The sequence below is a fragment of the Lytechinus pictus genome, chromosome 7 (assembly GCF_037042905.1).
Source record: "Lytechinus pictus isolate F3 Inbred chromosome 7, Lp3.0, whole genome shotgun sequence".
NCBI lineage: Eukaryota > Metazoa > Echinodermata > Echinoidea > Temnopleuroida > Toxopneustidae > Lytechinus > Lytechinus pictus.
Genome location: NC_087251.1, coordinates 6,902,456 through 6,919,614, shown reverse-complemented (window position 1 = coordinate 6,919,614; position 17,159 = coordinate 6,902,456). Strand labels below are relative to the sequence as shown.

The window sequence follows — 17,159 nt, the reverse complement described above, 5'->3', positions numbered from 1 at the left end:
ATCAAGATCTTTGTTGCATGCACACTCTTTTTAAAATACTGACTGGGAGCCTATCAGTGCGGTTCTTTCATACTTGCAATTCATTGCAAACCTTTGTGTTACGGAGCCCAGGGCGGCTCTGTAACACAAAGATCAGTCGCTAAATGAACTGACCTGTCAAGATCAATTTTACATGCGTATTTGGCGCAAATTACCGACCAGGAACCAATCAGAAGTGTTCTCTCATATTTGCTATTCATCGCTAAGCTTTGTGTTATTGGGCCCTCAGCGGCGCCCTGACGTGGGCGCCTTACCACGTACACGAGTAATGGTAGTTTAAGAGGTAAGACTGAGACAGTGATAGATGTAGAATTCTGCTTACCATTTTCATGCAACATAGGCGAGCACTTCTACAGAGTAGGCGGTAGTTTTAGTAAAATATCCAGGGGTGTTGTTTGTGAAGCATTATTATTATTGTTTTCTAAAAATGAATAACAAAATAAGTAAAATATCATGACTTTTCTTAATTATTAACTCGTTACAAATATTGAACAGTCATCACTCACTTTCAGAAGTTTCTTTTGTTTTTTCTTTCATTAAACTCAATGTTCTCATGATACAAAATTTCATATTCCTGGCAAAAAAACAATAACCGTAATTTAATTTATATAGTACATCGGTTCATTTTGCCAATGTGCAGTCATATGGGACTTTGATAAATAGATTAATTTTAATGGATAACTATTGGTACTGAGTCTGTAAATGTAAACTAAACTCTTTAAAAGTTTGTTGACTTCATAGAGAAAATGTCTAAACGTGGTTGTTCCTCCTTGAATTTCTGTCTGACTGAGATTGAGAGCAAAGGTATGTTTACTTTTTATTTGAATTACATCTTTTTCTGAGTAGAGTTTCATGTTGATTTGGAAGCTACAAAAATCTATCGATCAAATAACAGTACTTATATACAACATTGTATAAGACAATGCGTTTCCGAGGTGACACAACTTCTACAAGCAAAATCCACACAAGTGGAGATGTGACCTGTAAGCGAGGCGTGGACGAGACAAAATTAGCCGGGGAAGCGTCGGCTTGCAAGAAAAAGGAGAGATGGGGGTGAGTAGCAATTAGATCTGCTAACCCATGGCCATGTCACACTAATGTGAGGTTCGTTTACAGATGAATGTGGCCAAGGAGCTGCTGCCGCTGAGCTCATCTTGGTTGATCTACAGCATGACCTGAAGCAGACCCTATGAAGGGAGCCTTATGTCTGAGCACCTAACATAAAATTTTAATTGAATTTCTTCTAAATTCCACCAAATTTCCATATGATAATGTTCCTTATATTCTAATGAGCAAGTATGCCAAAAATCTCATAAAATTTGTGATAATGTCAATGATTTTCTTGGAAAAAGCCTTGGCCATTCTTTTTCAGATTGAACAAAAAAAAAGTGGTGTCCTATGTCTGTCCACATAATTTGGAGATTTTGATTGAAAGGGTGGATTTTGAGGATGTTACATGAAATGCCTGAAATTTCCATTATTCCAGCATTTTGAATTGAAATTTCTTAATGAATATCTCTCTATGTGTTGAAGATGTAAAGTTTATAGTTGTAGGTCTTCTTTTATTAGAATTGGTAGATACGCATATATGTGAAAACAAGGGGCACTGTGCAGGGTTGGGGCATCCATAGTTGTATGTCCGGACAAAACAGCAGTTTCAGGAACTTTGCAATCAATATTTCATTAATCAACCAAAATTAAGATCGGACAATATTACAAAGCAAAATTAGAAAATCAAGAGCAAAAGATGTTTTATCTGCATAATTGTCCAGACATCAGAATCCCATTCTATGACTAATACTTTTCATACAATAAATCATATCAAACAATATTTTCTTGAAATTCATCATACTTCCTCAGCCACCATTAAATCTGCCATAACAAGACAATAAATAAACTTTCTTGTATTTTGTTTAGTTACAATTATAGAATCTGGCTAAGCAAGAAAAGTGAAAACTTCCCTTCTTCCATAAACAGTATTTACAAGCACAGGGATGTTTATTTCCTTATTCCATTTGTTTCACCTTTCTTGCTACATTCATTTGGCTTTACAAATTTGTCAATGAATGAATGAGAGAAGAAAAATAAGCACTCTCTTTTAAATGCTTGGTTGAAGTGTCTTATTTCTTGAGCATTGTAGCCCAGTGGATTAGTCTTCAGACTTTGAAACAGAGGGTTGTGGATTCAAATAACGACGTCCATCAGCAAGAAATCGATTCACATTGCATTATGCTGCATTGTGCAGGTGAGGTACCTTGCATAAATTTATTCTGTGAAGTACACTAAAACGCATTATGCTGTATTATTTGTAGATCACTTAGAAGTAAGCACTATACAAAGAAGTGTACTATGTGGTATTAGGGTAATTTCTTCATCATCCAAAAATATATGGATATTGATATTATTTTTTTTACCTCTCTTGCTTAATTTGCTTTTAATATATCCTGAGACCTGAATCTAAGTATACTAGTGAGCACAGCGAGCATTCTATCAGCCCTTTCACACGGTAAACAAAATTGTAATTTGAATGATGATTCCAGTGAAAAATAAGGCTAATGAAAATTTTTTAGCACATGTGAAACCAAACTAGAATCACGAACGCTAATCACAATCACAAATTCTACTCCGGTGGTGAATTGCAGCTAAGTTTCACTCAAATTACAGTACGAATTTTCCATGTGAAAGGTCTGATGATTCTAAAGACGAATTGCAATCATTACAATTATGATTCAAGATTCACGTGTGAAAAGGCCCTTAATAACTTTCAGACTTTCTTCCTTTTTTTACTGATTATTTTACTTTTAGAAAGAGGGCTATTATATGGAGTTGGACATGGAAGCTATGTTTGCTGAATATCATTTTGTTCTACACAATCTTCCCAATTCTTGTTTATTTCATCCCTGACTTTGCTTTCCAACTTATTTTCCTCAATTATCGTGAGTAAAATCACTTTCATGTAGTCTTTATTTACATGACTACAGAATATCAGTTTAATAGTTTTAACTTGAGTCATTCTTAATTAAAGTTAAAACATCTCTTCTGTATTAAGATACAAATTATCATAAGCATGATCAGAGTTATAGATGATGTAGATTTTATAAGCAATTGTGTTTTTAACCATTTCTAAATGCAAACTGTACAACATTGAGTATGATTATCTAACCAGTTGATGTGTGTAGTACTGGTATACAATAAATATCAAGTCTTGAGCAGTGTTCTCCGTCTTTAATGCTGAGGGTTTAGATTTGAACTTTCTTGTTCTTTTTGTTCTTTTCTTTTCTCTTCCATATGACTGGGAAAGATATTGCAGATGTGTATTACCTTTATTTGCTTTTTATTCCGGTACAAACGTTATTTGCTTTCAGATAAGGTTTGCAATTAGAAAAAAATAAAAATTACTGGTTCCGGTTTTGTGTGAGTAGCTTCTTATTCTAGGGACAGAATTTAATATTTGTATTTAGACTCTTATCTGATGATAATATTGGGTCCAGATTGAACAAATAAATTGTTTGATTAAAAGTACTGGATTTAAAAAAAATGTTAATCTAGTTATGGTTAATTGCGTCAAGGACATACGTGTATCAAGATTTTAGTGTTAGATGTAAATTTAATTGTTTTCACAGTATAATTTTAAAAAATGCAAAATTAAAGATAATTATTTTTTTATAAATGTATTGGGCTTCTTTTGTATCCTCTAAGGGCTATTTTTTATACTTTGGGGATGAATGGCCATTAAGCCCCTAACAGTATTTTTGTATGTCTTGAGAGTGTTATAGAAACCAATAATAATTAGTTGTTTTAAATTCATGCTATTCTACAACAAGAATGTGAGGAAATGATCATCACATCCATACTTTGTACATTTTGAAGTTTTCAAAAGGTTTTGCACATATTTTTTTTCAAACAGTCAAGTGTCCTGTATTCAGAGACTACCATGCTCCTGAGGTATATGGATTGAAAGGAGCAAGGAATGTATATTTACCTTCTACCAATGGAGTTCAGCTTGGAGTGTGGTAAGACTTTCATTCAAGTATAGTCTTGTTCCAGGGCAATTCCTAATTATAAAGCAATGTTATTCATGAATATTACCATTTATTATGTGGTCAATGTATATCTATCTACCTTCTACCAATGGAGTTCAGCTTGGAGTGTGGTAAGATGTTGTTGTTGTTGTTTTAGCTTATACGGCGTGTATCATTCATTAGTGAATATTTGCGCCAGACTTTCATTCAAGTATAGTCTTGTTCCAGGGCAATTCCTAATAAGCAATGTTATTCATGAATATTACCATTTGTTATATAGTCAATATTTTGTCTACTCTTTTGTCCCAACAATCTTTTACATACATTCATAATATGTGGTATCTAACAATAGTCACATGTACTTGAAAATTAGCCATTTTCACAGAACAAAAGTGTCTTATGTTTATGATATTAAATGCTCATTATACTTATGTCACAGTATGACTCTCGAGTAAACACTTTGATGAATCAAATGTTTAGGGTATTCTTGGCTATCGGTTTGATTAGAATTATTTGAATATGAAATGAGATGCATTCTGATTTTTTCATGCGAAATCACTCACCATTTTGTGGTTATACCAGACCTGCCAACCAGTACGTTCTTGGCGTATTTAGTACGTTTTTGCAACCAAAATACGGCAGTACGTTTGTTCTTTAAAAAATACGTTTTTGTTTTAAAAAATATATATATATATATTTTTTTTTAACAAAGTCGTAATTTATTGAGAAAAATCATCTCTATATGTCTCTATTTCATAAAACTTACACAAATATGGTTATTAGATCAATGTAATTTCAGGTAACTTGTTTTTTTTTTCAATCATTTTGTTAAAACCAGGGTGAGATATACACGTTTCAATGTTTGTTTTTTTTCATCTGCAAGAGCAGTGCGCATTTTAGCTTGCATGCAGCTTGAGCGCTGCGATGAGCAAGTGCGCCACGCATTTCATTATGAAATACACGTTTTTGGGGAAAAATACAGTTTTTTTTTATCACAGCATACAGTTTTTCATTCCCAGAGGTTGGCAGGTCTGTTATACAATTAAGAATTATTGGGAGCAGACATTTAATGTTCCATCGCTTAATAAATAATGAAGTATACATAAAATTCAAGAGAGGTTTACAATCAGGGATGTGTAATGTTTCCATCACTATTCAACTTTTGCACAGAGATTTTAATCGGGATATTTCAGAAATGCAAGCGCAAATGTCATTTAGGTTAATAATGTGTGAATATTAAAGTGATTAGTTGAGTTTTCTGGATGTGAATGTTTTTTATTTTGATACATTGATTAATAAACATTGTATATATGAGTTGCAGTTCAAAACAATAATTTAAAAGTCTCATACTTTGGTAATATAGTAGTGGCGTGATGAGCCAAAAATTTTGAGGAGACTTGATATGGCATACCTTGTAAAAATTTATTTTAAAATACGAGCAAGCGAAGCGAGCGAGTAAAAATTTTGACATTTTCACTACAAAAATCTAATTTTGTGATAGATTTTTATATAATATTCAGAAAATGTCATATTTCACCCTTCACTCTTTCCTTCTTTTTTTTCTTAGTTGTAAAAAAAGTCGGGAAGCCCCTCCCCCTTCCCATGTGGACACCACTGCTAATAAGAAGTTACTGAGCAAGTCAATATCTATATTTATCTGGAACAACATATCACATATAAATTGTCCAATGTTGATGTGAAGTAGAAATAACAAGAAGAGTTAGCAATAGCATAGAACACATTTCTGTTAAAGGAGAATGAAACCTTTGGAACAAGGTAGCTTGTGTGAAAACAGAAAAATCAAAGAAACAGGTCAACAAAAGTTTGAGAAAAATCGGACAAATAATGAGAAAGTTATGAGCATTTTAATATTGCGATCACTAATGCTATGGAGATCCTCATATTGGCAATGCGATAAAGATGTGTGATGTCACTTGTGAACAACTCTCCCCATTACTTTAGTATATATTTCAGTTAAACTGCCTCTTTTATCACATCTATCAGTAGATCATGTGTTCTTTCTATAGGAGGGCATGTAATACAGATATTTAAAGAATACATCATGGATAAAGAGTTTGTATCACCATAAGAAAAAGCAAAAAGATACATTTTGGGTGTATTTTATAGTCCATAAAAGGGAAAGTTGTTCACATGTGACATCACACATCCTTGTCACATTGCCAATGGGAGGATCTCCATAGCATTAGTGATTGCAATATTCAAATGCTCATAACTTTCTCATTATTTGTCTGATTTTTCTCAAACTTTCTTTGTTCTTATTCTTTGATTTTTCTGTTTCGACATAAGCCTACTTGTTCCAAAGGTTTTTATCTTAGATAAGAAGGTGAACTTTGCATTTATGATATTATTGGTAAGCAGTTGTGCAATTGTTTGAATGGATTAAAATTGATTTAAGTTAAATCATATTATAAAAGTGATAGTAGCAATTGTTTTTTTATACAAAAATTAGAAATAAGCTCTCCCCTTACAAAAATAAGGATAGTGACATTTCAAATGAATCAGAAGAAAAAACTTTTTGAATGAGTACAAAGGAATCATGCAGGGTGTTTATATCACCTTTGAAAATTATTTCATTTGACAATTTTTATCATCATTTAGATTAATCCAGCAAACCATAAATTTGAATCATAAACATTTTCTCTATAATATTTGATACTTGTACAATGGGAATAAAATCTCTTAAAATCAAACTGTATATGTTTTGTTTTTAGGCAAATTCTTCCAACTTCTGTAAGACCTGCCAGAGAAGATGATGAAATATCAGCAGAGTTCTTTGATAAAGCATTAAGAGACCATAGACCAGTGATTATGTACTGCCATGGCATTTCAGGTTCAAGGTACTAATAACCAAAAGTAAAATTCAAAGTTAAAAATATACATTGATTATTGGGAATTATTTTCTCAAGATTGATCAAATGATACAAATAAAGTATTGGTTTTTTTTTTCTCTCTCCCTCCTATACCTCTCTCCTTAATCTATACCTCTTTCTCTCACCTCTCTTTGTCTTGCCTGCATAGCAGAGCGAGACTATAGGCGCCACTTTTCAGATATGGTGGTGTCAACATTGAAATCTTATCATTACTAAATATCCTGCCTGAGTTTCAGGTCACATGACTGAGATCAAAGGTCATTAAGGGTCAATGAACTTGGACTATGTTGGGGGAATCAACATCGAAATCTTAACCTAAGGTTAAGGTTTTGAAATGTCATCATAACTTAGAAAGTATTTGAACCTAGTTCATGAAACTTGGACATAGGGGTAATGAAGTATTACTGAAATCCTGCCTAAGTTTGGGGTCACATGACCAAGGTCAAAGGTCATTAGGGTCAATGAACTTTGGCCATGTTAGGGGTATTTGTTGAATTACCATCATAACTTTGAACGTTTTATGGATGTACATGTAGTTCATAAAACTTGGACATAAGAGTAATCAAGCATCACTGAACATCCTGTGCAAGTTTCAGGTCACATGACCAAGTTCAAATATCACTGAACTTTGGCCATGTTGGGAGATAATTGTTGAATTGCCATCATAACTCTATGGATATAGTTCATGAAATGTGGACATAGAGGTAGTAATCATCTTGCACAAGTCTTGGGTCACATGATCAAGGTCAAATGACATATTGGGTGGATGGTCGTATCATTTTTATTACTTATAAGTGGTGTTTTTTGTAAATAATTATTTTATAGTCATTTTCAAAGTCGGCACTGCTGCTATATTGCATCGTGTAATGCCGGCGAGACTGCCAGAGGCACTCCACTTGTTTTTTTTCCTTTTCTCTTTCTATCTCTGGTTTTCAATATCATTTTCATTTGTTCAGTTTACTTGTTACTGGATCAAATTAAAATCATTATTCAAAGAGGAAAAAATGAATAGTAAAACAAATGCTTTTCTTGTTTTGTTATTTTACAGAGCAAATCCACACCAAGTAGAATTGTATAAATTATTGATAAGACTTGGATTCCATGTTGTTGCTGTAGACTACCGAGGTCTGTACAATTAGATTATTTTTCTTTCATTTTTAGCTCATCCTGCCTGAAATGCCAAATGAGCTTATGCCGTGGCGTGGCGTCCGTTGTCTGGCGTCTGTCGTCCGTCCACAATTTCTAAGTGCTACTTCTTCGCCATTTTAAGTCCAATTTCAATTCTGTTTGCTTTATATGATAGCACTAGGTGGGGGATTCAAAACTTCTACACAGAATTTTGAAATTCATTAAATATGCTAATTTATGCACATTTTTCAAAATTCACAAAAAATGCTTCTTTATTTGTTGACCGATTTTGAATTTTTTGCTTCCATCTGGTAGAGTTTCATGAGGTTCACCAAACTTCTACACAGAATTTTGAAATTTTGACCAGAACAATTTTTATACTAATTTATGCGAAATTAATTTATGCATATTTTTACAAATTCACATAAAATGCTTTTTCTTCTTTAATTGTTGACCGATTTTGATTTTTTTTTTTCTTCCATCTGGTAGAACTTCATGAGGTTCACCAAACTTCTACACAGAATTTTGAAATTTTGTCTGGAAAATTATTTATGCTAACTTATGCAAAATTTATTCAGAAATCACAGAAAATGCCTCTTCATTTGTTGACAGATTTTGATTTTTTTTCTTCCATCTGGTAGAGCTGCATGAGGTTCACCAAACTTGTACACAAAATTTTGAAATTTTGTCTGGAAAATTATTTATGCTAATTTATGCAAAATTTATTCATAAATCACAAAAAAAAAAAAAATCTTCATTTGTTGATCAATTTCAATTTTGTTTGCTTTATATAATAGCTCGAGGTGGTGATACAAAATTTCAACACAGAATTTTGAAATTCATTAAATATGCTAATTTATTCATGTATTTTCAAAACTCACAAAAATTACTTATTTATTTGTTGATTGATTTTGTTTATTTTTGTTCCATCTGAGAGCTGCATGAGGTTCACCAAGGTTCTACACAGAGTTAAGAAATTTTGACTAGAAAGTTATTTATGCTTAATTTATATGAAAATTATTCATAGATCACAAAAAATGCTTCTATGTCATTTCTTCATCAATTTCAATTCTATATTATCAATTTATGTCACCAATATAATTCACTACAGTGTCAACTGGGCTGAAATAAAAATTGTGTTAAATTTCGTTGCGAGATGCCGGACGAGCTCCACATCATTGATGTGCTAGTTTTTTTTAATCATTCATTTGAGAATCTGAAAAAAACCATCTTTTTAAAATGTCTGGCATGACAGGAATTTGGCTGTCTGTGTAAAAGATGTTTTTCTACACATGATTATATCCAAATAAGGCATTTTTGTTTGCCTGCATAGCAGAGTGAGACTACAACAAAGTATAGGTGCCACTTTTCCGACGGCGGCAGCGTCAACACTGAAATCTTAGCCTAAGGTTAAGTTTTTGAAATGACATCATATTTAGAAAGTATATGGACCTTAGGAAAATCAAGTATTACTGAACATCCTGCCTGAATTTCAGGTTGCATGTCCAAGTTCAAAGGTCATTTACAGTCAATGAACTTAGACCATGTTGGGTGAGTCAACATTGAAATCTTAACCCAAGGTTAAGTTTTTCAAATGCCATCATAACTTAGAAAGCCTATGGACCTAGTTCATGAAACTTTGACATAACAGTAATGAAGTATTACTGAACATCCTGCTTGAGTTTCAGGTCACATGTCTAAGGTCAAATGTCATGTAGGGTCATTGAACTTAGGCCATATTGGGGGTATTTGTTGAATTAACATAATAACTTTCAAAGGTTATGGATCTTTTTTATGAAATGTGGACATAGAGGTAATCAAGTAACACTGATCATCTTGCACAGGTCACATGATCAAGTTCAGTTGTCATTTAGGTCAATTAACGTAGTATTTTTATTATTTTATGATTTTTTTTTTTTTTTAATAATTATTGTATAGTCGTTTTCAAAGTCAGCACTGCTGCCATATTGAATCACGTAATGCAGGCGAGACTGCCAGAGCCGCAACACTTTTTTAATTTCTCTTATCAAGTTTATGACTTAAATTTCTGTTTTCCAGAAGATTTTCTTATACATATTTTCAAAATTTGTGCAATATCAATAAGCTCTGCTTGTTGTGAAACAAAGCAAGAAATGAGCCAATGACCATATTTTTTTTTTAAGGATATGGAGATTCATCAAGTTATACAACTCCGGATGGTATTCATGATGATGTAAGAACAGTGTATAGATGGCTGAGAGAAAGGACAGGGGATTCCCCTTTCTACATCTGGGGACATTCCATTGGAGCCGGGTAAGGTTCTTTGAACTCAATATTCAACCTGTTGTTCACAGCTAACTCAAATGAATGAATTAATTCCATTCTATTGCAGTTGCAGGTCAACGATTTAGTAAATTCTCAACTGAAATAACTTACTTTTATTGATGTAAATATTCAGCTGTGTTCAAAACATTTCTCTGTTCTTTTATGTTTATACATACGTTATGTGTGCTCAAGATAAGAATAATAGTTTGCCCAAGAATAGAATATTCTTGAGACAAATGTCACTGTAAATGCCTATACATGTACACATATATTTGTAGATTTTGTATGTTGATTGTATGATGAGTTTTGATTTTCAGCATTTAATTCCACTTTTATTTGTTCTCTTTCTTTCAGAATATCCACAGTATTCACTTCAAAAATATGCAGAGAAGGTGAGTGTGAACAGTACTATAGAAAATCTACTTTGTTGAACCCTGTAACATGAATGATATACTTAATTTTGCAATCTATTTTATTGTCAGATTTTGACAAACCATTTAAATATAAAATCATTTTATTTTGCATAAAGTTTAATGCATAAAATCACTATACTCTACACTCGACTGAAACATATAGTCATCCTGTGTGTAAATGAGTAATACATTATATTTCTTATTTGATAGAGGGATGTCCTACAGGTCTAGTCTTAGAAGCACCATTCAACAACCTTCTAGATGAGGTCATGAGACATCCATTTGGAATGGTAAATAACTCTATCTAATTGATCCAGCTATGGGACATATTCATGAATTGTGAGATTATTAGTAAGATGATATCATAGAGAGGTGGAGGGTGAGATGAAAGGAGAGGAGAGAGTGATGAAGAGAATGCCGGGGAGGGAGAAAGACAGGAGATGAAAATAGAATATATGATATATCATGTAAACAATATTTGTCTTAATTTATATATCTGGAACATTCCTCCATACAACTTAGGTTACTTTGATCTAGCTTTTAATTCTATGGCTCCATATTTTCAGTGTAGCGTATTACAGACTTTCACATAGATGGATATATAAAAGAGAATTGTGTGATAACATGTAGCTGTATATTTGTCTTCTTTTATAGCCATGGAACATTCTTCCATACAGCAGAGGTTACTTTGATCAAGCTTTTAATTCTACAGCTCCATACTTTCAGAGTGACGTTAAGTAAGTTCCCACTACCCTCCTTCTATATCCTATGATACAGAAATAATCATGACAATGGAGTACAACCTCAAATATACAACTACATATTCATCCGCTCACATCGGTATAAATTTGACCACATACCAGTATGAAGTACATGTATAATACAATTCCTTCATAGGGAAAGATTATCATTTTTGTCTCGCCTGCATAGCAGAGCAAGACTATTATATAGGCGCCACTTTTCAGACGGCAGCGTCAACATCAAATCTTAACCTAAGATTAAGTTTTTGAAATGACATCATAACTTAGAAACTATATGGACCCAGTTCATGAAACTTGGACATAATGGTAATCAAGTATTACTGAACATCCTGCCTTAGTTTCAGGCCACATGACCAAGGTCAAAGGTCATTTAGGGTCAATGAACTTTGGCCATGTTAGGGGTATTTGTTGAATTACCATCGTAACTTTGAAATGTTAGGGGAAGGCGGGTTAAGTTGTGACACCTTTTGCTTTTTGCATGTTAGAATTGATATGATTAATAATCTTGTAGAAATAAGTACCTTGCCTTAAAATTTAATTCTTCTGAAATATTTTTCACCTATATATAACTTTCTACCCCCACACTGAAAGTAATTTTCACCTTTGAAAAAAGTGATGTCAAATGGCTCAACTTGCCCCATCTGTTGGGTAAGTTGAGCCACATTCTGGGGTAAGTTGAGCCACACAAAATTTGTACAAAATGTATGGAGGAAGAACCAGCATGTCAATTTTTTATTTAAAGTCTTTTCACTTGCTTATTCTCTATAAATAGTAACATCCTCTAAAAGGAATAGAACAGACATGTAAATTTGCTCCTTTCTGCCTGCATATCAATGGCTTTTTAAGGTTTGTTTGTTTTTTATATGCATTACCATAAGAATTACCATGGCTCAACTTGCCCCATGTTGGCTGGCTCAACTTCAGTCCGAACTTAATACGACAATTTTGAATCCACACCTTTCTTATGCATCCATCATGTAAAAGACTATGACAAGAATTAAGATCATACCTGGACTAACAATGTTGTTCTTATGTCTTTATTATATCTAAAGACGTGTGTGTGTAGAAAGCACTTATCTATTTCATTCCCTTTTTTACTTTTTTGGCTGAAATTTGTATTTTTCCCTCTAAAAAAGTACTTTTGTTTCAAAGTTGAAAACAATGTGGTGGGTTTAGGGGTTATGCAATGGGTCATCAATACATGACACCACCACAATGTCTGACTCATTCATTATTGGCCTGGGGCTGGTGGCTCAACTTGCCCCTATGCTCAACTTAACCCGCCTTCCCCTATGGATCTAGTTCATAAATCTATAGACATAAGGGTAATCAAGTATAAATGATTGTTTTACACACATCTTAGATCACATGATCATGGTCAAAGGTCATTTTGGGTCAATGGACATAGTATTATCATATCATATAATTATCATTATAATATGAATGTTTTCTTTTGTGAATAATTATTCAATAGCTATTTTCAAAGTCAGCACTGTTGCTATATCGAATCGCGTAATGCAGGCGAGACTTCCAGAGGTGTTCCACTTGTTCACCTTATGCACCCATGAGATGATGTGAAAGAAAGATGCTCAAAAAGAGATAGTGTAATCCATCAAATCTCTGTTATCTGAGGAAATGAAATACAAGTCCTGGAATCCAGTCTTTCTTTATATATTGCTGTAATCTCATTAAAGCTTCAGTCAAGTTTTCTGGAACAATTTTATTAAGTTTATGTTTAAAATGTAAAATTCTTCTAATTTCAAAGATGAGTGATGACTGATTTAGAAGCCAGCAAGTTAGGATGCTATTGCTGGTGAAAATAATACCATAACAATATTCTTTTGTATTTTTCTTAAATAAATCATAGAAAATTTGATTATATTTTGTATTCAGCATAGAGCATGTGACATGTCCTATTCTTATTCTCCATGCTGAAGATGACTGGATTGTACCACATGACCTAGGAAGGAAGGTAAACTTTATCATATTTATCATACAATATTGGGAGGTGCTGAGATACAAAATTAGTCTTCTTGTGAAAGATCTATATTATGCCTCTGTCATTGTAAAATTAATAAATAAATTATATTTATGTAAATGCAGGAAAGGAATTAGGGGGTTTGCAACACGTATTCATGCATAGCCTATCAGTATGTAACATTGTATAGAAATACCCTTTATTTGTATTGTTATTTAGACATAGAAATCAGTCATATTTGATTAACTACCAACATGTTTTTTTTCTGCCTAGCTTTATGACATAGCTGTTGAAAGAAGACCAGCCTCAGCCGATCCAATCCAAATGGTTTCATTTCATAGTGAAGAGGGCTGTGGACATAAAAACATTGCTTATTCATCGAAGCTACCATCTATTTTGAGGTAATTCATATAGAAATATAATGTGTTCAATTAACAAAGAACACAATCTGTGATATTCTCATAGCATTGATGAAGTTAACCAAAGGTTAACTAAACTGAGGCCAAGGATTACTCAACTGAGACCATACTTTAATCGAGTGCAAGTCATCAGCTCATTTACCAACTACAGATTTCCTCTAAAGTAAAGTTTCTTGAAAAGTAGTTCTGGTATGTAATGAGAAGAAAAAAGATTGTATGAATATAAATGAATTAAACTGAGTTCCCAGGTATATTAAATTTCTAATAAATATTATCAAGCAGGATGAAATCTTTCCATAGAAGTGTGGACTAAATGCCTGATTAGTCTAGTTGATTTTAAGATTAGAATGGACCAACCAATAGTCCATATTCCCTGGTTTAACTTAAACAATGGTTTATTGATTTTTTTTAACTATGGGTTGCCAAACAATACATGAATTTCCATAACTACATGTATGTTATCAATTTATCACCTTATTTGGCATTCAAAACATTACAATCTATCTTGAAATGATGAATATGATAGTTTTCTTTGCCTTTAAAACATGAGTATGATCCCAGTTAACTCACAAGCATACTGTGTAAATAAGTAATTTGATTCTTCAAACTCTCCTATAGCATCACATCATTTTAGCCTAGCCTTAGACTAAGGTAGAGTTACAAAATAACTTTAACACTTCACTTTATTTTGAGAAAGCAAAGCCAAAGTAATTTTGTTGGAAATTGAATAAAAATGTACATGTATGTATTATTTTATTGAATTTGATAATACATCATTTATGCAAAAGTGAACATATGTCTACATTTCTTTAAAAGTTAGAGGATAAATGACAAAATGGTAATAGAAAAAATAGAATTTATTGCATACAGATATTTAAGTTTATTTCCATATTTCAGTCCATCTGATCTCTGTGTACATAGACTGCAGTTTCCATTCTTTCCTGTTAATTCTGAATAAAAATACATTTTTAGATTTTAACCATTTTTGTTGTGAATGTGCCGTCGATGGTCAAGATCCATCCAATACCTGAAAGTTGTGTGAACATATATGTATAAGTTGTATTTTTAGAATATCCAAAGTCTCTTATTGTAATATTTAATGGGAAGTAGGTTTTGAATAGTACAAAATCTGTTCAAATGCATTTGAAATATTAGAATACTGTAACAATTCTATTTTGCTTCCTGTTTATGACCATTTCTATTTCCTTGTTAGCTGTAAACAAGTTGATTTTGTTATTTAGAAATTGTGTAAACATATTGATTTAGAATTTTCTTTCCTGGGACTGTTTCACAAGGAATTAAGTTTGACCTTCAATAAGTCACGACTAAGCCAATTAAGTAATGATTTTGCACCAAATTGCTTATTGTATCAAGTTTATGATCTCATTCATGCTCCCTGACCAATGAATGATGTGATGCATTATATTATACTACATGCAACTTTGATTTTAAGTCACACTTGCAAAATATTTTACTGTAAACTTTTGAATATATTTCATTTTTAATGCTTACTTTAGGATTTAGTAAATTTTAAGTTATCCATATTCAAATCTCATCTTGACTTTGATTTTATTCCATTATAATAATATAGTTCTCTCTCTCTGTCTTTATTTTCTTCTTTGTCTCACTCTCTGTCTTTCTTTCTCTTATGCTCTCATCAGTGATTTCATCAAATGAGGAACCAGAGGTTGTCAATGAAACCCAGTAGCTTCCAAGCCATATGTGTGTGCAGCTGTTTTTTTAATATTCTTTGTGGTGCTTCAACTTTTAAATATGTGATTTTAGTTTCTGACTATTACCTCCTACGGTGTAGATAAGATATCTAAGTACCTCTTGTTGCCATGTCACCTCATGTAAACAGGGTTGATTTCATTCATTAACATCGGTCTGATGTAGACAACCAAACACTCTTGGTATTCAGCTCCATAACATAAAGATTGCTGTGGGGTTGATTTCAATATTGATTTCATTGATTATTGTGTATGAATGATCAATAATAAAATCTCTCCCATAACAATTCACTAAGCTTTATGTTATGAGGACCCAGATAAAAGTAGATATGCTTAGTAGACTTGTTAAGAGGTTGTACGCTGCATTTTTTAGTACAAATGTCCCACTTGGCACAAATGTTCTTTGAGTCAAAATAAAAAGATTTATCCAAAGAGACACGCTGTATCTATGCAAATAAGCAAGTAATTTGCATAAATTTGCATATTATGTCGATATAGTAAAAACAAGTATTTCAGAATATATATTTAACCAGAACTGCCCTAAAATTGGAAATAAAGAGTTAGGGTAAGAAAGGGAAGAAAATTGTCATAAAATAATTGGGATATCCTTGTTTATTATTACCTAATTTACATTAATTATGCAAATTATAATTTAAAACAGAGTATTTTTCCATGAATCCTGAATTGTTTTATAAATAACAGCAATTAATACACAATGTCAACATTCTACATGAAAGAGAATATATTAGCGAAAACATCTATATGCTTCATGACAGTATTAGTGTCTTAATTTGCTTAGAAAGAGGGCAAATATGTCAAAATGTATGACGTGATATTGCGCTAAAACGAGACCAAAACAAGCTCTATGTCACAGTCACACTCACGAATCGAACAATAAAGCGATCAATGGTACGTCATTCGAAATAACACAATCCCAACACAATAGCTTCCATCGGCTTCTCGCATCGCTTTTGTTGGTGTGTCTGCCACACCGTAATCTATGATACATATGGACAAAATGCATTTCGGTATCGGTAAAACACTATTAATTTTGTTTTATTTGTTTCTAATTTGTTTCTCTTGGAAAATTTACAGGAGACATTGCTTAGCAGGTTACTGCTTTAATGAAACTCTGGCACATGAATCATGACGAATGTATCCTACCTCAATCCATATTTTAACTTTATTAAAATATATATCTTTTGGAGACCCCGAAGTGGCAAAACTGCATCCCCCTGGCATTCCCGCCACTTTATAAAACCAGTTTGACTTGTTTAATCGACTTGGAAAAGACAGACAGTTCTCCTCTTGAAAAAAAAAAACATAGAAGGCATCGTTTTATATCTCATAAAATAGGTTCGTGTACATGACGGTGGCCCGTCGAAGTTGCCCAACCCTTTATTTTGTTTTGACAATATATATTTAGAATATCGTCTAAATGAAGCCCTCATCTGGAAAGGGCACTTATTAAAGG

The 17,159-nt window shown here is 32.7% G+C and overlaps 1 protein-coding gene across 1 annotated transcript; it reads left to right on the top strand.

Moving 5' to 3' along the window:
- The first annotated feature begins 846 nt into the window (after positions 1–846).
- LOC129265071 (lysophosphatidylserine lipase ABHD12-like) lies at positions 847–16,571 on the top strand. Its single transcript, XM_054903055.2, has 12 exons — positions 847–1,092; positions 2,845–2,975; positions 3,947–4,052; positions 6,794–6,919; positions 8,001–8,077; positions 10,243–10,372; positions 10,739–10,776; positions 11,008–11,087; positions 11,452–11,534; positions 13,452–13,530; positions 13,810–13,937; positions 15,617–16,571. The coding sequence occupies exons 1-12, from the start codon at positions 962–964 to the stop codon at positions 15,630–15,632; spliced, it is 1,125 nt and encodes a 374-aa protein (XP_054759030.1). The 5' UTR covers positions 847–961; the 3' UTR covers positions 15,633–16,571.
- Positions 16,572–17,159: the final 588 nt, after the last annotated feature.